The sequence below is a fragment of the Dasypus novemcinctus genome, chromosome 2 (genome assembly GCF_030445035.2).
Source record: "Dasypus novemcinctus isolate mDasNov1 chromosome 2, mDasNov1.1.hap2, whole genome shotgun sequence".
Classification (NCBI taxonomy): Eukaryota; Metazoa; Chordata; class Mammalia; order Cingulata; family Dasypodidae; genus Dasypus; species Dasypus novemcinctus.
Window position 1 is genome coordinate 198871797 of NC_080674.1, and position 22234 is coordinate 198894030.

At 45.7% G+C, this 22234-nt stretch overlaps 4 protein-coding genes across 4 annotated transcripts in view; 1 reads left to right on the forward strand and 3 right to left on the reverse strand.

The window, feature by feature from the left end:
* The window catches only part of TRIM17 (tripartite motif containing 17), a 48442-nt gene extending 33612 nt beyond the window's left edge, over nt 1–14830 (reverse strand). The window contains exon 1 of the mRNA XM_071211488.1: nt 14298–14830. The gene's annotated coding sequence lies outside the window, so the exon portion shown is untranslated. The remainder of the gene's footprint in view (nt 1–14297) is intronic.
* LOC101426797 (histone H2A type 3) lies at nt 8421–14776 on the reverse strand. Its single transcript, XM_058286387.2, has one exon. The coding sequence runs from the start codon at nt 14774–14776 to the stop codon at nt 14384–14386; it is 393 nt and encodes a 130-aa protein (XP_058142370.1). The 3' UTR covers nt 8421–14383.
* A 254-nt stretch (nt 14831–15084) lies between the features above and the next one.
* On the forward strand, nt 15085–16294 carry LOC101427225 (histone H2B type 3-B). The gene has a single exon (XM_058286409.2). The coding sequence runs from the start codon at nt 15087–15089 to the stop codon at nt 15465–15467; it is 381 nt and encodes a 126-aa protein (XP_058142392.1). The 5' UTR covers nt 15085–15086; the 3' UTR covers nt 15468–16294.
* A 2386-nt stretch (nt 16295–18680) lies between these two features.
* Nucleotides 18681–21654, reverse strand: LOC101427670 (histone H2B type 3-B-like). The gene has a single exon (XM_058286395.1). It carries the CDS (start codon nt 19769–19771, stop codon nt 19391–19393), a length of 381 nt encoding a protein of 126 aa, XP_058142378.1. The 5' UTR covers nt 19772–21654; the 3' UTR covers nt 18681–19390.
* Nucleotides 21655–22234: the final 580 nt, after the last annotated feature.

The following is a 22234-nucleotide window of genomic DNA, read 5'->3' on the forward strand; positions in this document are numbered from 1 at the left end:
AAATTTTTTAATGTGTTGGATGTATTGGATGTCAGTCAGCTAATAACCATACCCATAATTTTTTTACTGCTCTGCTTCTCTCTTGCTCTGTAGCTTTAATTACTATGCACAGTTCTGGAGGCCAGAAGTTTATCAGGTCTTTTTTGGATAAGACTCTTTCATTATTCAGGCCATTTCATTCAGGTGAAAGCATTTATTGGGAGTCACATTTATTCTCCCATTTATTGGGAGAAGATTCAAAATGGATGTTATAGTCATAACCTATCTTTGGTATGGGCTTAGGTTTTACGGCAATATTCACATCCTTGGATTTGCCATTTGCTCTGAGGTGGTATCTTAATTTGCCCTGCAATAATCAGAATCTGGATTCTTCTTTTTCTCTTTTATCCCTAGGAGTTAACAGACAAGTTCTCTTCTAAGCTTATCATTTTTTGTCATTCCTTTTTAAATGCAGCTAATAACATCCATTTATGCTGCTCTCTTTCTGTATCCAACCATCAGGGCACTGGGCATACTTCCTTCCTACCAAGTCACTGCACCAGTGATTTCACTACATGACAAAAATGTTTTCCCAGCCTCCGTGCATGAATCGTCGTGTTCCCAGCCTCCGTTCACGGTTTTTTGACTGTCCATTCCCTGGTGACAAAACCAATGCCTGTGTTGTAGGGACCGATTTCCTGACCAGACTCTTTTTTTTCTGTGATAAGGTTGCATAAGAACAGCTAATAATCTCAGTGACCCTGCAGCAGCAAGCCTGTTGGGGCAGGAACTGCTCTGTTCCAGATTTCAGCTCAGCTTCCGGTTTGTTTCTCAGGTCTTCTTTTACTGGATTAAAGGAGCAGCTCCCCTCTTGGCTGCATGCAGGCCCAGAGAGCAAGAGGGCTGGCTGGCTGGCTGGTGGTTGTCTGCCGAGCCTTGGACAACCTTCTGGAACAGGACTGTGTCACTTCCACCCACATGCCACTGTCCAGTGCAATTCAACGGATGTGTAGTTTCCTGTGGCTGCCATAAAAAAATTACCACAGAGTGGCTTAAAAAAAAACAGAAATTTATTCTTTCACTTCTGGAGGCCCAAAGTCAGAAATCGCGGTGTCAGCAGAGCTGCATTTCCTCGGAAGGCTCTGGGGGAGATGCCTTCCTGCGCTCTTCCAGCATCCGGTGGCTCCAGGAGTTCCTTGGCTAGTGGCTGCCCTGCAAGGCTTTCATCAGTGCCTCTGTCTTCCCCTGGCCTTCTCCTCTGTGTGTCCAAAGCCCCTCTGCCTCGCTCTTAAAAGAATACGTATGATTTGCATTGAGGGCCCACCCAGATAAAGCAGGATAAACTAACTCTTCCTCTCAAGATCTCGAACTTAATCACTTCTATTGCTAAGGTAGTATTTAATCTTTTGCCGTCTAACTTAATATTCACAGTTGCTAAGGATTAGGACGCGACTATCTTTGATGGTGGTGGGCAGTTTTTCAGTCGACCATACAAGGCCACATCCGTGATCAGAGGGGGCAGGGAAGTTCACTTCTGGAGTGTGAGGATGGGGGCACACAGGTGGACAGGAGAGAGTGGGAAGTCCTTGCTGAATTCAAACTGTCCTGGTCCCAAAACGGGATTTGAGAGATTTGGTTTGATGCAATGCCGACTTCCTATCATGATAGGAAACTAAGAAGGAGACATGATACAAATGAGTGACCTTCCTTAAATTTGTATGGCCAAATTGATTCCAAGGACAAAAATATACACACAACCCATCTGGCTTTGTCGAAGAAAAGGCCATAAAAGAGTTATGCAGACGAAATGCGTATATTCATATAATCAATGGTTCTACCCACTGTATAGCTCCTGGCCACAATTCTTTTATCTATCTATCTATCTATCTATCTATCTATCTATCTATCTATCTATTTTTAGATTATTTTTTATATCAATGTTACAAATTACTCAGTTGACCCAAGATAATAACTACAATAACAATAAATCTGCTTAGTCAGCAGTCACACTCCACCTTATTTTTGTTCATTCCTCAGGCTTGAGGAATTTGGGACGATGTCCACTCTGAACGCTTCAGGATGAGAAGGGACATGGATATCATGGGGCAGATGGAAGGAGTTGTTTTGCTTGCCGTTGACGACACTCCTTGCTTTGAGATGGGGCTGGTCCATCGCCATCATTTTGTTAGCTGTCCAGAGTAGAAGCTGACTGCCAGATTTCAGGGCTCAGTTGGCACAGGAATAATATGAAGCTTTAAGTCTTTGAGGAATAAACTTAATAAGGAAACTGAAAATTATAGGTTCAAATAAAAGGAGTAAAAGGGAATTATAAATGAGTATGTTATATTGGAGAAATAACTTTTCATATATTCCCAGAGAGCATGCCATGGGATTGTTGATTCCTGTGGTCGTGTGGCTTCTGGCCACTATTCTTGCTTGGAAAAAACTAAATGGAGGATGAAACAATTTATTCATGGAAGGGCTAACTTTGCCTGTGGACAACACTGTACCAGCTTGACCTATTTGTAGATATGCTTAATATCATCCAATTTATCCTCTTTTCCCAATATTTAGGTGATGAAATAAGGGTGGGACTACAGTGTTTAGTATGTGGGACCCCAAACAACAGCAGTAATATTCATAAACTAAATTAAACTGTCTGATTTTGTTTGCTATTACAAGTGTAAAATATCCATCTCAACCAGTAGATGGAGCCAAATATTGGTTTTTAGAAATATTTCTACTTTCTTTTTACAATGTAATTTTAGGAGATGACTATCGGCATGAAAATTGTTATGGAAGCACTGAACGTTATTACAATTACTTTGAAAATCAATATATCCCCATATTGTAGATATACATTATGCTTATAATAGACAATACATATATAGTCTACTAGAGAGACTATTACAAAAAGAGAGCAGTGCACAAAAGAAACAAGAATAATTGATTTCATTATCCTCCCCTGATGTGATATAATTTTTAAAAGGCCTCTCAAATAAAAAGCAGGAATAATTTATTGAAACTTTCCTCTATATGATACACTCTTTTAAGTTACTTTCAATACGTTAACTCACACAATTCTCACCACTGCCCTCATGGAATGTACTATTCTTGTGTCCATTTTACAGACGAGGAAGTTGATATACCTTTTCCAATAAAATATTGGAACAGATACTACATGATATTACAGATATTACATGAAAACTTGCCATTCCTCTTAAAGAATTATAGTATATTTGAAGTGTTATTTTTTACTGATGTTTGATATGAAACATATAGAAATTAACTATTCCTTTGATTTTAAGTGTCTCAATGTACTTCCACTTAGTTCCTTGATCACAGTGGTAGTGGAAGGAAACATGTCTTGATGGTTGGTGACACCTCATGTCATAAGAAAAATAGGGTATAAAAATATAATTGCCAGGAACCGTGAAGCGTGCAATGGGTTAGCCTGCCATAGGAATGCTGGCAGAAGGCACAAGACCCCTGGGTCTCTGAAACAGGACTTTAGTACTCATGGCAAAGCAGGCACCCTGAGCCTCCTGGTTTACAAAGTTCCTCTGGCCCCCCTAATTATGTATGGGGTGGTGCAGAGGGTAAGGAGGGCTGCTGCACACCGTGGGTTTGTGTCCACAGCCAGGGAAACCTAGGCTTAGGGAAACAGAATCTTTGATCACAGATTGCACATAAACCTACCAAACTTTATCCTGGAGGGACACATAATCTTTACTATACTGGAAAATAAACCTGCTCCCTGCTCTGGTAGGGGAGCTATCTCTATTTTCTAAGGCAGTTTGCTGTACATTCTTGAAAAGATAATACCAAACAAAAGCTATTGTTCAGTGCCTCTGCTCACAAGACATGCAGAAATGGGAGAGACTCATGAAGAATACTTCCCAATAATATGTCAATTTTTAAAAAATTCAGTGTGGACTCATATCTTTAAAAAATCACTTTTCCAGCTCTTCATAGACATTGTAAAAATTTTAACAAACAAAATAGAAGTAGCATCTTGCTCCTGTCCCCCCTATGTACTCTATCACATGTACGTCTTTCTCTTCAATTTTGTCTATAATACTCATTTCCAATAAAAGCAACCCAAACTCCATACAGTGTAGTTGAACCCATAATCTGAAATATTTTGTTGCTTTGGAAAAGCAAGAATGTTTTCAAATATCTCAGGGATTTTGCTAAAATGACAAAACAGCCATTAAAGGGTCTTCTATTGACCATAGTGGGACAATTACAAACAAGATAATAACAATAATGGTTAAATAGAAAATGTTTAGTTTATAAAAGGAGAAAACATAAAAGGTACACGAAATCAAAAGGATTAAAAATAACAGATTATGTTGATTTTTAATTGATTTTGATAAAAAGCAAACGGCTGTAACTTTGACAAATACGGATAGTTCATTAAGCATATGCTCATTTATAGGTTAGATATGGATATGTGTGCATCTGTACAAGAAAGAGAGTCTTAACAAAAATGTGTGAGGCAGCTCAACAACCCATCTGGAAATTCTAATGGGCAACAAACAAAGGGGGAGGCTAAGAAAAATGTATTTAGGAAGGAGAGAGGAAAAAATAAGACTTCGACAGTGAGTGGCAAAGTCCTTGGATGAAAGAGCCAAGGAGAAACAAAGCTGATCAGGAACCAGTCGCTTCCCAGAGCTGGAGCCTTTAGGAAGAGTGAACCATAGCCTCCCATCTAGGAAAGAGGCATGCTGGAAATCAATTGCAAGCAGACTGAGTGGGAAGGGAGGAAGGAAGGAAGGGAGAGAGGGAGGGAGGAAGGAGGAAGGAAGGAAGGAAGGAAGGAAGGAAGGAAGGAAGGAAGGAAGGAAGGAAGGAAGGAAGGAAGGAAGGAAGGAAGGAAGGAAGGAAGGAAGGAAGGAAGGAATTGCATAAAACGTGAGCTTATCAATAGAGCGTAGGATACCCTGCACTTGTGGAGGGGGAGGAGACGGGACCTGTCTGGAAGGCCACACGGAGGAGTGGGGCGCGGACACATCCAGCTACAGCGCCCGGGCACTCAAGACCAGTGGGGCGAGATTCGCAGCCAACGCAGGCAAGCCTGGAGCTGTTGAATTTACCAACCAGGAGCCTTCCGAGTGTAAATAAAGGAAGCAAAGCCTTCCAGGTTTAAGACGGGGGTCTGCCGTGACGCGCGTGGAGAGTTCCCCTCCAGAATACACTGCTGGCCAGCGCCAGCCCGCGAGCGCTCCCTTCCAGCCCAGCCCCGCCGCAACCCTCGATCTCTGCACTCCAGCACCCCCGCACCGCCACACCCCGCCTGGCACCTTTCCACCCCTGTACCCCGGCCCCGCGGTGTAGACCCCTCCACTCCACCCCGGAACCCCTCCACGCCTGCACTCGGGAACCTGGCCACTCTGCACCCCAGACCCTACCACCCCACCCCGACATCCAGGCTCCGCTCAGGACCTCAAGACGCAGCCTGGCCGCCAGGGTACCAGCCTGTGCGCCCTCCTCTCCAGGCGCTTCGCTGCCATACCCAGGAACACCCAGCCGGGATCCACCCTGACGGGGAGCGCGCTGGATGGGAGACCCCAATTCCAAAGGACGTCAGGCCCAAGGCTCCTTCACCTTCCCCCCAGTAGCTGTGCTCTCCCCACGCCGAGCGTCCTCGCTGGGGCTGGGACTTCTGAGCCCCTTTCCTGCGCGGTGGGCTGCCCTTTTCCTTGGGTCCCTGATTTTGTATTTCCCTGGAAATTCTCTCCCATCCAAAAACGTAGTCAGCTCATTTGAGCATCATGATAAAGGAACCCAACGGGAAAGGGCGGATGCAGAGTAGTGGAGTATCTCACTAGTTCCCCTCTTGGGCTGTTTTGCCACCGAAGCGCAAGCTGACATCTGTTTTCTGTGCCTCCACTGGCCAGAAGAAAAGGCATCCTTTCCCTTTTTTCTCTCTCCACACTTAGCAAATATTCATTTAGCATCTACTATGTGCCCCGTGTACTTCTTTTTTAAAGATTTTATTTATTTAATTTCCCTCCCCTCCCCCGGTTGTCTGTTTTCTGTGTCTATTTGCTGCGTCTTGTTTCTTTGTCCACTTCTGTTGTCATCAGCTGCACAGGAAGTGTGGGCGGCGCCATTCCTGGGCAGGCTGCACTTTCTTTCCGCTGGGTGGCTTTCCTCACGGGCGCACTCCTTGCGCGTGGGGCTCCCCCACGCGGGGGACACCCCTGTGTAGCAGGGCACTCCTTGCGTGCATCAGCACTGCGCATGGGCCAGCTGCACACGGGTCAAGGAGGCCCGGGGTTTGAACCGCAGACCTCCCATGTGGTAGACGGATGCCCTAACCCCTGGGCCAAGTCCGCTTCCCCCGTGTACTTCTAAGTACTTTTCCAGGAACACATCAGACCCATTTATCTTCCTGGAACTTAACCTTTTAGTGCGGGGGGAGTGGAGAAATGTTCCACGAATAGTAAACAGGAAGTGGTAAGGTTTTCAGAGGCTTAGCCGCTAAGCAGAAAAACACAGCAGGCTCAGGCCAAGGTGCAGCGTTGCACAGCACAGGCAGGGCAGGCCTCGAGCAGGCTGAGGGGTGTAGCCGGAGGCCCGGAGGGGATGAGGAACTCAGACAGGAGGGAAGTGCCAGCAGAGGCCCTCAGCTGGGAAATGCCAGGTCCGATCCAAAGACAGTGAGGAGACTGTGGGGGGGCAGGGCCACACCAGCAGAAGGGGGAAAGAGCAGTGGTCATACCCTTACTGGGAAGTGCACGTTAGGCAGGCTGTGTAAGGACTTGAGCTTTTACTTGGTGTGAAATGCCGTCCCCTGGAACACGTGTGCCTTGACCTGACGCGATCTCATTTAAGTGCTCTGAGATTCTGCCCTCCAAGCTGCTAAAGCTTCTCAGTCCAGAAATGATGGGAGTTTTAAAAATGTTTTAAAAATGATGAGTATATCACCTGGAAGCATGCTACCCAACCAACACGAAGATCTGCTTTTTTTTCCTTTCTTTCTTTCTTTGAGAAATTGTGGGTTTACAGAATTATCATGAATAAAATAGAGGAGTCCCATACACCATCCCACCACCAACACCATGCATTGGTGTGTGAACATCTGTTATAAGTGATGACAGCGGAGGATCTAGTTTTCAACACACAAGTGTATTGTGTGTTCTCTGGGTGCCCCACACCTGTCTAAGTGCCGAAATTTTGTTGGAAAACAAGCCAGGTGGAATTTTTCCTGCCCTCTTAGAGCTTCCGGGAGCAATCAGTTACCCATAAGACCCAGTGATGTGAAGGAAGTAAACAGAGCAATTAGATGGATAATTAGACGTGCAGGTGGGGGAGTGGGGGGTTCCACTTGCCTTAGGGTAGCCTCTAATCACTGCTCAGTGGATAAGACACATGGAAAATTCCACTGAGGCTGTGGCACCCTGGCAGTACATTGGGTCATAGCACAGGAGAACTCACAGACCAAATTAAAACACTCATATCATGTGGTTTATGAAGTCAATTTAAAACACAAGGGGTCAAGTCACTTTAAAAACTATTTTTAAAAATTTATTAACAACTGAGCTTGGTAAGTGTTGTAGGTAAGAGTTCTACAGCATAACATAGCATATGATCTACAGCATATGAAAGATCAGATATATACATATCAGAGGGGAGGAAAACAGAAAAATCACTTTAAGTGCATTAATAGGGATGAACAATGCTCAGTAGTGGTTCTAGGAGAAGGAAAATAGCAAAGAAAGAATAGAGATCTTCCATGACAGTCTTCAAAGACAACTCCCGAGCGCTTCGTTCAAACTGTTTCCTGGAGTTTTATGTAAGGGATCACTTCAAAAGGACTGACGTGTTCCACACTTAGCTGCTTGTGGAATCCTCAGTTGGAGAAGGTGCTGTGAACTAGGATAGGGTATAAATGGGGTGGGAAAGCCACACCACCTGAATCCTGCCATCTTGCTCTCTGCCGCATCAGTCTTCTCTGCTGATATTTACAGATGGACCCAGGGTTCAGATGTGAGCAGGGGGAGACCTCAGATGATGATACATCCATGGGAGAGGAGTGCAGGGACATGCAACCCTGACCAGAGGGTAAGTGGGCTAGAGTGAGTTTCACCAGTGGTGGCTGAATTAAGATCTTATAAATATTGAGTGCCTTGTATGTCTTATGCTTATCTAGTGTTCCTGAAGAGTGAATGATCAGAATATTTAGCCCCTCTCATATATTTCCTGCCTTCTGTAATTGTAGATATTTTAGACTTTCCATCTCTTCTTATCTCTAAGACACACATGTTCTACTTACTACTTATCTATACTTAACATACCTTAGGAAGTTCATCCATTCCACCTTTTTTTTTTTTTTTTTTTTTTTGCCTTCTGTAGAAGAACTGAATATTCTAAAATAGAACAAATGCACAGATTTTTTTCCTTTCCAATCTGTGTGTGTGCATATATATATATTTTTTTGTTTTTTGATTTTTTAAAGGATATTTATTTGGGGTAGGAGCTTACAGATACCAGATCTGTATATTTTTCATTCTATCTTGGCTTGTTGCACTGGCTAGAAACTCCAGCACTAGGTTGAATATAAGTGATGACAGCAGATATCCTTGTCTTGTTCCTCCTCTCAAAGGGAAAACATTCAGTATTTCACAGTTAAATATGGCATCAGCTGTACAATTTTTGTAGCTGTCTTTTATCTAGGACATCTAGATAAAGGAGATGGAGTCTTCCTCCCTTCCCAGTTTGTTGAGTTTTTGTCATGACTAGCGTTGGGTCTTGCCAAATGCCTTGTCTGCACCAAATGAGAAGATTATATGAGTTTTTCCTCTTTAGCCTGTTGATATGGCGGATAACAAGGATGGATTTTAAGTTGATTTTACTCTCAAGAGAAATTACATTTTTGAGAATAACACACTGTAAAGTGGGCTGTGGAATGTAGGGACAGGGTTAAAAGTTGGGAGTTTAGTAGGGGAGCTACTGAAGTAGTCAGGTAAATTCTGATATTCAGGAATAGGATGGGAGCAGCTGAAATGGAAAGAAGTATATACATTCATACATGTTTTAAAGTTCAGGCTGATGGGACTTGTTGCTGGTCTCAATGTGGGCAGTGAAGGAAAGGAATGACTTAAAGACAGCTGTTATTTATTTATTTACCTATTTGTACTTAACTGAGTAACTGGTAGATGGTGGAACCATTTACTCAGCTGGGGAAGACCACAGAAGGTACCAGTTTGTGTGCAGGATGGAAGAACAGAAAATCAAGTCTGAAATAAAAAGCTCCTTGTGGGGAACTCATGTGGCTCAAGCTGTTGAGCACCTGCCTCCCACATAGGAGGCCCCTGGTTCAGTTCCTGGTGCCTCCTGAAAAAAGCAAAAACAAACAAGCAAAATGAAGAAACCAACTCAGGGAATCCGATGTGGCACCGGTTTCCCACCTATGAGATCCTGGGTTCAATCCCCTGCCCCTGGTATCTTAAAAAAAAAAAAAAATTCTCTCCATGTGACTGAGGCCCAGTGAAGTCTGACACCCACACGTTGGATGGGAAAAGCAAGCTGGCAGTTGGAGATGAGCCTGGAGCTCTGGGAAAATGTCTTCCATTGATATACATTGGGACTCATTAAGTCCGGGGCTAGGATGAGTTCACCGAGGGAGGGGAACACCGAGAAGAAAGAGGAAGCCTTAGGAGAGAGGCACAGGAAGGTTGAGGGAGATGGCCCGGGATGCCGACCGCCTTCCCACCCTGGAATCTGAGCGGGACCTGCCTTTTTCTGACCCACAGAATGCAGCCACCAGGCGGAGCCCTCCAGCGTCCTTGGGATTCTTTGCCCTTTTGGAACTTTTGTGAGGAAGCCCAAACCAGCCACACAGCAAGATTGTGGGGAGAAGAATATAGGCAACCTATACAGGTGAGCAAGGCCTTTGGGACCAGCTTGCTCCCAGATGACCTAGCAGCTGAGCACAAATGCAGGAGTCCAGCCTTTACCGTGTGGAGCAAAGATGAGCCGTCCCAGCTGAGCCTGGCTCTAACGGCTGACCCACAGAACCACCAGCAAATGCACGGCTAGCGGCTTAAGCTATGACCTGTGGGCTGATTTGTTACTCAGCAATAGGTAGCTGATATAGCACTAGTAGCCAGTGGGACGGAGGGGCATACCCTGGAGGCTAAAAATGCTACTGAGGTAGGAAGCAGATTAGGTAATGCTGGTGGCCTTGAGGCTAAAAAGGAGTGTTTCCATAAGGGAGGGTACTTATTTTCAACATTGCTGAGAGATCTCGGAAAATGAGCAAGCGTGGCTTCTTAGATCTGGTGGCATGGACATCTACAGCGACCTTGACAGAAGACCTGTCAGTGAAGTGCTGGGAACCCAAGCCTGTCTGGGAGGTAAGGGAGTGGGTGGTGGGGGTGGATGGTGATTTTCAGGACGATCGTGTGCAAGTATGGGAGATAAACACAAGTGTTCATTCTGTTTGACAGGCTCCAGACATAGTTGATTAAATGTTACAGGAAAAAATATATTCTTCAGGATAGGTAGGAGGCAAATTCTGATTGCTGGCACTAGGAAACACTGTACAACAGGACTCCGTGACACAGGGAAACGGCAGGGTCAGCACAATCCAGGCCCACCCAAGTAGGCATAACAGTACAAAACTCTGGTTTTCTGAAGTATCGCAATCATTCCTCAGCTAAGTTCAATCACTCCATGTTTTACAGTTTGAGGGAACACCAATTGGGTGAGGCATTGATTTTTTTTTGAGAGATTCTTGAACGTATTGGTGAGCATATGGAAATAGACCTAGTAGAGAGGAGAGGGGGGAAATGTCAGAGAGGGCTGGGGAGTAAGCGACAAGGCCAGGCAAAGGAGAGGAGGGGGATGTGGGCCCTAAGAGAAGCAGAGAGCTCCCGTGATGGGAGCACTTTCTGGGGTGTGGCGCATGGATATTTCTGAGGCCTGGTGTATTTCCACTCCAATAAGGTGTTGGGCACGAGCACGCTTGAGCGGCCTTTTTTTTTTTTCAACGATTTATTTTTATTTATTTCTCTCCCCTTCCCCTCTCTTGCCTGCTCTCTGTGTCCATTTGCTGTGTGTTCTTCTGCGTCCGCTTGCATTATCTGGTGGCACCTGGAATCTGTGTCTCATTTTGTTGCGTCATCTTGTTGTGTCAGTTCTGTATGTGTGTGGTGTCATTCCTGGGCAGGCTGCACTTTTTTCACATGGGGTGGCTCTCATTACGGGGCGCACTCCTTGTGCGTGGGGCTCCCCTACGCGGGGGACACCCCTGCGTGGCAGGGCACTCCTTGTGTGCATCAGCACTGCCTATGGGCCAGCTCACCACACCAGTCAGGAGGCCCGGGGTTTGAACCCTGGACCTCCCATGTGGAAGGCGGATGCCCTATCCGTTGAGCCACATCCGCTTCCCTGAGAGACCTCTCCTGGATAATTTCATTCACTCCCCACACTTCCCTGGAGGCCAGGCATTTTCGGGAGGAAAATGAGCAAAAAGAGGTACAAGGTACCAGAGGAAGTGTGCAGGAGAGGTCTGAGTATGCCTGTTGGGGACCAGTGGAAAGGCAGCCTACTGACCACTGGCTGGGATGCTCCCAAAGGAAAACTCAAGGCCACAGTCAGGGCAGACCCGGGGACCAGACAGTGACTCAGCATCAGCTCTTCCAACACGGCATTTCTAAGTGATTGCCGCTGCTTGACCAAGAACAACTCCAGCCTGTTTCAGCCATCGGATTGCCCCGACCTACGCACAGAGCCCACGCCCTGGTCCCTGCTCGGAATCTCCACCGCCACCAGCACCCCAGCCGTCCCTTCCTGAGACGCTCTCGAGGCTCTAGGTTCTCTTGGGGTAACTTCTCTCTCCCTTCTCTCATGGGTGTGCTACTTGTCACCTCTGATCAGGAGGTTTTGTTTTCTGAATGTAATAAAAAAAATTTAAAAAAAGGAGGCTTTGATAATAGGGAATGATTAAATAAGGTCAGCCATTATCCTCTTCTGTTAATAAAAATCTCAGCGTGCTTTGTGAAAGTTCTCAGCTGACCATTCTATCATCTCAGATCCTTAGTACTCATTTCTGACAGAGAGTGACATCTTGCTCTCTGTCACAGCAGGGAGGGAATATCTTTCTGATATTTCTTATTTTTAATTAGTAAATTTCATTTCAACTTCAAAAAATAAAATAACGGCTACAAGGCAGCTTAACAAATTATGGAAGCATTACTTTAAGAAAAGAAACCCTGTCCAGGCATATTTATCTTATTTAATCCTAAAGAAGAAACTCAATTGTTTCTCCAGTATTCAGAAAGATGAATGAGCACAGATTGATTAAAAAAAAAAAATCTCAGCGACATTTTGATCAGCAACCCTGGTACCATTATTGCCAGGTGGGTAAATGCACTCCTGAAAGCCCTGGAAATGCACCTCGTCCCTGGGGTCTGGCCCGCTCGATCACCAGCCCCTGCTCAGCCTAGACCTTCGCAGGAATCCTGCCTTGTCCTTCACACGTGGGGGCAGCCTGCTAGGCAGTCTCTTCAAGAGTCAGGCACCACTGGGTATTTATGTTGGCTGAAACTGATACCCAGATAGACGATCAGGCCTTAGAGCAACGCTGTCCTATCCAATTCTCTGCCATGATGGCAATGTTCTGCATCTGTGCAGTCTAACCATGTGGGGCTGGGAAACTAAATTTTTTACTGTTTAATTTTTATCAACTTGAAGTTAAAATAGCTTCATGTAATTTGTAGCTCTGTCTATATTGGACAACTCAGCCTTGTGACACAAACAAATTGTTACCCCTGAGAGAGGCTCTCACCACTCTTCCAACCGGTGAACATGCAATCTAAGGGATTAAAAAATAAAACGTTCTGGAGATCTATGGTGACACTTAGAATACCTTATCCTCATTCCCCTAGAAAAACTTTTTCCTTAAATACTACTGGAAAACGTTTGAAGAGATATCAGAGGTATATGTGAATATAAATAAGACAAATTTAAGTTAGAATTGAAGGCCTATTACTGAAAAAATAAATGACATCTCTAGAATGTTCTTGTGAACAGTCCCTGGCAGCTTGTTTCACTGAAATGTTGACTGCTCTACATATATTGTCCATGAATTTTGTGTTGTTTAAAACCAGACTGGCAGTGCAATTACTTATTTTTGCTGGGGATGGTTTTGTTGAGTAGGGATATCTTCTAAAGACAAACAGATTTGTGATTAGACCCTGGTTTGGACAGACCTCATTTTAGTAGAATAAATATAAAATAGGCCCAGAATCATTTATATCTATTTTTTGTTATAAATGTAAAAAACCTTAAAACAGTAAAGAAAGATAGCAGGAATAACACTTATTGAGCTCAAACTCTTATTTTATACGAGGTGTTTTTTTTGCCAGGAGCATCTCTGAGCCTCTCCAGCCCTTCTTTATAATAGAATGTTGAATTCAGTCATCCTTCTAAAAATCCATATACACATTACTTAATCTGGTCCTAACATTACTCAATTTCCATTTAACAAATTTAGAATCCCAATTTTCCTTATCAAATTTAATTGGCCAATTATATTCTGTAAGCCTAGCACATTTAAGCAACCACATTTAAGATCTTTATTCTTTAACAAACCTATATTGGGCAAATTAAATTCCTTTAAGTAATTATTTACTATTAAATTCCTTAAAAAGGTGCTCATTTCAAAATTTAATAATTTGATTTTTTTAAAATATGAAAATGCCGCTAACAAATCCTTCCCAAGACCTTATAAGGCTTTCAAATACAATGAACTAAATTATGATTGTGAGCTCCTGTGAAGCTCCTGTTTTTATTATAATTCCAATCTACCCAAGCCCAAATTTAAGCCAAAACCTTACAAGACAAATACAATTAAATCAGAACTCCTGTAAAGCTGTTGTTCTTCTAACTCGTCAAGTGCAACCTATTAAAGCCCACATTTAAAATCGAGATCATTTAAGGGTGATCATCAGAAACCCAAACCCCAAAATCTGTTTAGAGCTTGCAAGTAATTTTAGTACCAGGTCTAGCGACAAATGCAGCTTGTCACTGTTAACTTTATAGTTACCTCGCAGTCAAATGAGATTACCGTGCCCTGAGGCTTGGGGCGAGGATCCAAGAACCTTTTCAGTATCTCCCGGCTTAAGCCCACGCGGCCCGGGGAGGGAGCAGTCACTGTGACTGTGCATCTCTGACAGCCGCCCAGGCCCGGGCTCACCAGTGAGCGCTCACGTGCGAGGATGCGCCCACCCGCCAGTGTGAAGGCCACCCCAGCCTCGGCCCTCACCCCCTGCCCCACCAAGGAGAGGCCTTAGGCTTCTTACGGATTTTACAGCTCTTTTCCAGACACAGTGGGTGGCTCTGAAAAGAGCCTTTGGTTTCAGAAGGGGCCGCCCCGGCTCGCAGGCGCTCACTTGCCCTTGGCCTTGTGGTGGCTCTCGGTCTTCTTGGGCAGCAGCACGGCCTGGATGTTGGGCAGCACGCCGCCCTGCGCGATGGTCACGCGGCCCAGCAGCTTGTTGAGCTCCTCGTCGTTGCGGATGGCCAGCTGCAGGTGGCGCGGGATGATGCGCGTCTTCTTGTTGTCGCGGGCCGCGTTGCCCGCCAGCTCCAGGATCTCGGCCGTCAGGTACTCGAGCACGGCCGCCAGGTAGACCGGCGCGCCCGCGCCCACGCGCTCCGAGTAGTTGCCTTTGCGCAGCAGGCGGTGCACGCGGCCCACGGGGAACTGCAGGCCGGCCCGTGAGGAGCGCGACTTGGCTTTCGAACGCGCCTTGCCGCCTTGTTTCCCACGCCCCGACATCTTCGATCCAGCCGCGAAGAAGACACAAAACAGAAGAGTCAGACTCGAAATAACGTCGTGATTAAACGCAGCAAGCGATTATATATGGTCCGGAGGTAGGTGAACGTCAGCTTTTGATTGGCTGGCACAAGCAGCCAATCAAAAAAGGAAGCTAGCATCTCTAATTTGCATATTCCCTTCCCAGTGATGATGTCAACCACGTTCCATCCTATCAGAAACGAGGAACTCTCAAGTCTTCATTTGAATACAAGGCGTACAAATAGACTTGCTCCTGACTCAGTCGCCTTCTCTTTAGGAGAGATCGGCCATTATGCCTGACCCATCTAAATCGGCTCCTGCGCCCAAAAAGGGTTCCAAGAAAGCTGTCACCAAAGCTCAGAAAAAAGATGGCAAAAAACGCAAGCGCAGCCGCAAGGAGAGCTACTCCATCTACGTGTACAAGGTGCTCAAGCAGGTGCACCCCGACACCGGCATCTCGTCCAAGGCCATGGGCATCATGAACTCCTTCGTCAACGACATCTTCGAGCGCATCGCCAGCGAGGCCTCCCGCCTGGCGCATTACAACAAGCGCTCGACCATCACCTCGCGCGAGGTCCAGACGGCCGTGCGCCTGCTGCTGCCCGGGGAGCTGGCCAAGCACGCCGTGTCCGAGGGCACCAAGGCCGTCACCAAGTACACCAGCTCCAAGTAGCGCTCCGCTGGCGGCCGAGCACCGGCACCCAAAGGCTCTTTTCAGAGCCACCCACTTTGTCAGAGGAAGGGCTTTAAGCACGGTTAAGAACTCTCGTTACTTACTTGTGCGCTACGTGGTGATCGCTTTTGGCTTCTTGGGGAGTCTTGCCTTACGTATATGAATTGGATTTAATCAGGAAATTGGAGAAGGCATGAGAGAGAATTCGCTGTTCAGTGGCAAAAAGCGGTTAAAAAATGGGTCGCGGGAGGCAATCAAACATTACTATCAATGCACCCCTGGGCCAAAGTGCAATGCTGGCTTCAAGCTGACCAGTACCGGCGACGGCGCGACGCTGCCGCCGCTGGCGGGGGCCCCTCCAGGGCAGGGGCTCGCCGCGTGGGCGAGGCGGGACGTGAGCGCCGCGCGCAGGCCTCGGTGCTCCGCTGGGTCGGATCAATGCCTTAGCGGTGGCGCCGGGCGGCACGTTTCCCTCAGGTTTTTCGGTCCCTGCCTGGACGATCTTTATTCTCGAGCAATTAACATTCGCCGAGGGGGCAGTAGCTGGATCTGTCGGCAACCGCGGAGAAAATCAAAACGCAGGGAAAACGGGGCGTTGCTGCTCTGCCCCTGTGCTGCGGGGTCGAAAGCCCTAGGCTGACCCCTGCTGCAAATAGATCGGACCTTTATGTGGGAGAGGGGAAAGAGGGGTATCAAGTGATTTTAAAATGAATGTAGGAGGAAAATAATTTCCGTTATTTGAACAAACGGAGCTCCGGCCTCCCTCCTCTCCACTGCAGCCCTACTGTTGTTTTATGTAACAGAAAATAAATGTTTGCCCCCCCCTCCCCGCCCTTAATGAATTCAAAGCATTTGTTTTGAGAGTCATCTTGGTTCATGGAGAGCGCTTTGGCATGAAGCCAGTCAGAAAAGGAAAAAAAGCCTTACCTTTTGTTTTGCTTTCTTGTGAAAAGGATATTCCTAGTAATTCGTTGAGGTCTTGTGAGAATTAGTTATTTAAAGTTCGCGTCATCATCTGAGACAAGGAACAGGCATTCGATAAAAGATGATCATTTTTAGCAAATCATCTCACAAAAGAAACGCGGTCGCATGGCTACGCTGGGGCGGCGGAGGCGGGGCTCGGGGAGGCCTGGGGAATCCGAGGCATTACAACCCAGCTTCCTCGGCAACAGGCAAAAGAGACCGGGATGCCCACCGCCATCCCCTCCCCCGCTTTTTGCTTGCCTGGGTTCCGTCTAAAATAGAAAACCTCGCACATTTTAAAGTTGGCATCTAAAATACTTTTGTCATAACTTCCGTAGCTGCAAGAATGCAAATTCCAACAAAGCTAACTTAAAAATAAATAAATCGTCCCATCAATTTCTTAAAGGGATCTATTGGAATATCAATTTGATACCATTACCAATGTATAAAAGAGTTAATCAAATTCTTTTTTATGGAAATTTTATATCATTCTTCCGCCCCTGAGCTCCTATTTCCATTCTACTTCTGCCTCAGAACTTTATGCTAATGTTTAAGTGTTTTATCTATCACCCTTCTCTATAAAAAAGTACGTGAATTGAAATTTAAAAATACTTGTAGGTGATCAAAAATCTCTCAGTGTTTGAAAAATAATGTGGCCAGTATGTAATTGTTTTAAACATAAGTTTTGATAGAAAATTATCAGCAAAAAAGACAATATTAATGAACCCTGCCTCTTTTAAAGAGATGATGGCGGTTCCAATTTCTTTTTTCATTCCTTCTTCCCTCCCTTCCCCTCCTTTCCCCTTCCCCTTCTAATCCCTTCTTTTTACTTCATGAATGGGAGTATATATTATTATGGTTACAATGATAGCTGTGTCCAGCATCATTTGTATTCCATTGTTTTCTTTTATAGAGATACACTTGGAAAAATATTTACGAAAATATATAGGGATGGAGGTTTCATCATAGCCATTTTTCTCAATTCTTTGCCTTCCTAGTTATAATTTGACAATTAAATAGTGATCTATCGTTCAAAATAAGTGAGACTTGTCAACACACTTCATCTTCTCAAGAAATGCACTGTTTGTGTTCAAAACAACAGCATCTAAAATAAAATCAATGAGCAAAATGCATATAATTTCTAAACATAATTTAATAAAAAATAGTGTGTGGGTAATGCAACTTTGATTAATTTCTCAGTCCTTTTGAATCCTCTGAATCTGTGATGTAGCCTCAAGTAAGAAGAGGCTGCCTCTAATTGCTGAACAGTCCTGGGTTCAGGGAGTGGAGTGCTGGGCTAACTTTTTCTGGAGAAGAAGGGAAAACAGGGTCCTTGTTATTGAGATTTTATAATCAAGAAAATTAAGGACAATTTCAGTAGATATTGATCTTTATATGGTTATAACAGAAAGGACAAAGGTTACTTTAAGTTCAAATGAAGACAGTTCACACCGAATAGTTGCCAATACATAAAGACTAGGAGGAAGAAACAGAAAAATAGGACTCAAAACAATGGACGCATTCCCTGGATCTGAAATTAGTAAACTAAACTCTTAAATTAAGGTGGTGGAAGGAACTAGAGGAATTTTGTCTGCACAGTCTGAAAATACATTTACCCCATAATTCCCGCAGCCCAATCTCAGCTAGAAATTTCTGAATTAATTTATTTGCTGATTATTATGGATTATAATCAAGATTTGGAGGAAGAAACAACAAAAGAAAATGAATATCCTGTATGGGACTGGAAAAAATGAAATGTTAAGAAAATGCATAGTTGTCACTGGCCATAGCAACGGGGAAGGGGGGAGGTGCTGAGCTGAAATTCAAGGTCACTGTCCTTCAGTGGTAACTGAGCAGAGACCAAGCCGAACCCCAGGGCCCTTACACCTCTCAGGGGGTGGCCGGGAGTACTCTGTATTGTAGAATGGTTTTGTGGCGTGAGGAAAGCCTGGCCTCAGTCAGGCAGCCAGGCTCTTTTTCCCCTCCCCTAACCTACCTCCTTGGAATTGATTTTTAAAAAATTTTTTTCCAAAAGCTTCCATGCCTTTTTTCCTTTTGTTTTTAAGCTTACATGCCTTTTTTCTTTTTCTTTTGTTTTTTTCTTTTCATTCTTTTTTTTCAACAAGCCTTTTGTTGTTATTAAATCTTTCACCCAGAAAAGTGATCCTATTTTGCATATGACTTTTTACTAAATAGGAAAAAAAGTGCCGCATTTTCTTCACTGGAAAGGGTTTTTGGCCGATTGGCAGGCATAGTTCAAATAGACATCTATCTTTGGGGTGGTGAAAGATACCAGAATCCCCTCTCTGGGGAAATTGTAGGTGAGTGGGAGGTCGTATGCTCGCTATTTGTAGGTTCTAACAGGAACGCATAGCCCTGCTACCACGCCGTGGAAGCTCAGCGTTGCTGCCTGCTCACTTCTGGGCAGCGGGGGCAAGGTCAGCACCGGGCTGGGAACGGACGGCGCTAAGCGCCACCAGCTGGGCTGGACGGCAACACCCGGGAGCAGCACCGACCCGGTCGCCAGGTGCCCGTCTCATCTCCGGCCTCAACTACCTGGAAACACGGGGGGATGGAGCTCGAGGTCTTCCTGGAGGAGGCGACCCGCGGTCACCTACACAGAGCGCGCTAAGCTCCAGGCCGGTCCCGGCCCTGGAGATGGACCGGGTTTAAGCACGCCGGCGCCAGAGCCTTTAAGGTTAAAGCAGTTAACTGTTCACGGATGTTAGCCTTAGGGATATTTTTGTTTGCTTTTGGATTCTAGAATAATGACGTCATCGGGAACAAGGAGCCCTGGCTGCATTTCACAGGATCCGCGCCCCCATCCCTCGAGTCCAGGCCCCGCATCATCCAGACCCAGGGACTACGTCACTGCAAGCTAGGCTATTGGCTCCTTTTTGAGCACGAGGGTGGCTCTGAAAAGAGCCTTTGGGTGCCGGTGCTCGGCCGCCAGCGGAGCGCTACTTGGAGCTGGTGTACTTGGTGACGGCCTTGGTGCCCTCGGACACGGCGTGCTTGGCCAGCTCCCCGGGCAGCAGCAGGCGCACGGCCGTCTGGACCTCGCGCGAGGTGATGGTCGAGCGCTTGTTGTAATGCGCCAGGCGCGACGCCTCGCTGGCGATGCGCTCGAAGATGTCGTTGACGAAGGAGTTCATGATGCCCATGGCCTTGGACGAGATGCCGGTGTCGGGGTGCACCTGCTTGAGCACCTTGTACACGTAGATGGAGTAGCTCTCCCTGCGGCCGCGCTTGCGCCTCCTCCCGTCCTTCTTCTGCGCCTTGGTGATGGCCTTTTTGGAGCCCTTCTTGGGGGCCGGAGCAGAACGGGAAGGATCTGGCATGTTGGGGCAGCAGGAGGACACGAAACAGACGGGAAGGTGGAAGGAGCGGAGAGCTTTGTCATTTTTATATTCAAATGAAGGCTTCCAGGCTCCTCAAGTCTGATTGGATAGCTTGCCCAGCGATGACGTAAACAGGAAACAGCTATGTAAATATAAGATGCCGGCGCCGCTTTCCGATTGGCCGGTGGTCCTAGAGCCCCTTCAACCAATCGAAAAGCAATCCCCCGCGCAGCCAGCGCTCTTTTTGGCGATCTTTGTTCGAAACCCTTTGTTTTAACCCTAGAGAAAGGCTTCCTTTATCACCCTACCTGGACGCGCCACAAAAAGGAAATAAAAACCCTTTTTAACACCGAGGCTCCATCTTTTCCTGCTACGCGGCAAATACAATGAGAAATTTCTTTCTGCCGCCAAGAGGTAGGGAGGGGAAGCGGGTGTTTATTTGCCAAGAGGGTATTACAGACATAAGAGACCGATCCGGACTGCTTAGCCGATTATATTCCATCCATTTTATTTTCAAAGGCCAAAGAGAAATTCTTTTCAGAGTTCAAGAATACATTCAGACGGTACGTTAGGAATCCCTGAAAATACATTAAAGTACTTGAACTGGCTTAGAACTAGATAGAAGGAATAGGATGGCTTTCAGATGAAACAATAGTCCTGCATATTGTTAAAATTATTACGACGAACCAAACCCTTCTAGCTAATAGTTTCAGTGCAAGTGCTTGGCATGTATATAATCTCATCTAACATCTGCAAAAATAATGTGCACACCCGAACACACCCTTATGGAGGTCACCGGTCCCCAAGTCGTGTCTCAGTCACAAGGTTCATTTCCCACAGTATATTGAATCCCAAGATATAAATATAAGGTTTTATGTATTCAGATTTCTCACAAGGTTCAGCTTCAGCATCACCAGGTGAGCTCCTTAGAAATGTAGTCTTGGAGCCCATCCCAAATGTAATGAGTCAGCACCTGCATCTTAAAAAGAATCCAGGTGATTCTTATGTACATTAAAGTTTTAGAGGTCAGTACTGGAGGTCATTTATCTAGCAACTTTAGCCAGCCAGAAAGTTATCCAAATAGATCAGAAAACTTAATGGCACTCCAAATAGACAAAATGGTTCATTGTTTTCCCGCCAATCAGCAAGGTGCTTTCAAGATAAAAATAGTGAAGTCAAATGCTCATCTCACAACTCAGGCTTGCTTCCTCAAGGAAATGCAGTCAACCAAGGAAGATGAAGTTCTGTCTCCTAATTTCCCAAGGGAAATGAACCTAACATCAGTAGTTACCTGTGGCAATTTGAGATTATGAATCCCAAAAAGAGATAGATTATGTTTGTAAACTAATCATTTCCTCTAGGTATGATACTCCTTGACTGCATTAAGTTCAGTAAGGGGCCTCTGATTAAGTCTACTTGATAAAATCAATTTGGTGCTTCTGATTGGGTTTCATCAGACATAACTCAGGTTGAGTCCCTGTCCCCTTGGTGGGCTAATATAAATGGGCACTCACTCAAGAAGGCACACACAGAGGAGAGAACTGCTGACATTTTGATCCTGCCATGTGACAGCAGGGAGAAGGCTCAAACAGCTAAAGCCCGGGAAGAGAGATGCGTCCTTGGCCTGATATTCTGGAGCTGACCTTGGGAAGAGAGTTGAGACTGATCTAGGAAGCCCTGAGAGACAAGCCCTGTGCCAGCCTGTGGATGAGAATGAGAAGCGGGGCCCGGGAGCCTCGAGAGGAAGAAGAGGAAGCCCAGGAAGGAGAGACCAGGCCACCTTGCTTTAACACGTGCTACTGACTGGTGAGAAAGCAGGCTTGAGTTGGACTTTTTAGGGCCTTGTAACTGTAAGCTTTTACCCCAAATAAATACCCTTTACAAACGCCAACAAATTTCTAGTACTTTGCATCGGCACCCTTCTGGCAGACTAAGACATCGCCTGATTCCAAATTGCCTACTACCTCCAAAAACCTACCTCTGGTCTCCAGACTATGTATGTAATGGGTTGTAACTGTTCAGCTACAGAAAAGGTTGAGCTTCCTTGCTTTGCAGTCTCTTTAGTGAGCGGATTTCCTGCAATATGTCACATGTTTAAGGCTTAGTCAGTAATAAAATAGTTGTTCTTTCTCTTCCACCTTTGTGGAGAGGAGTTATGGCTGGAAGAAGGTCTTGTTTTTAACTGTTTGCCTGACAAAACATAAGCACAACTGTGAAGATATCCAAACAGGGTTCTTTTCACCTTCAAAGGTTTGGGAATGAGGAAGGTGGAGAAGGACAGATACCCCCGGGGCCGAGGCCCTTCAGATAGCTTGTGCTTTGCCCTACGAGTTGGGTCACCTTGGACCTCTGAGCCTCCATTTCCTCTTAGGGAAAGTGATGACATCATTGCCAAACCACAGGCTTGCTGTGAGTTAACGTGTGTGAAGCAGCTGGAAGAGTGCCTAGCATATATCTAATGCT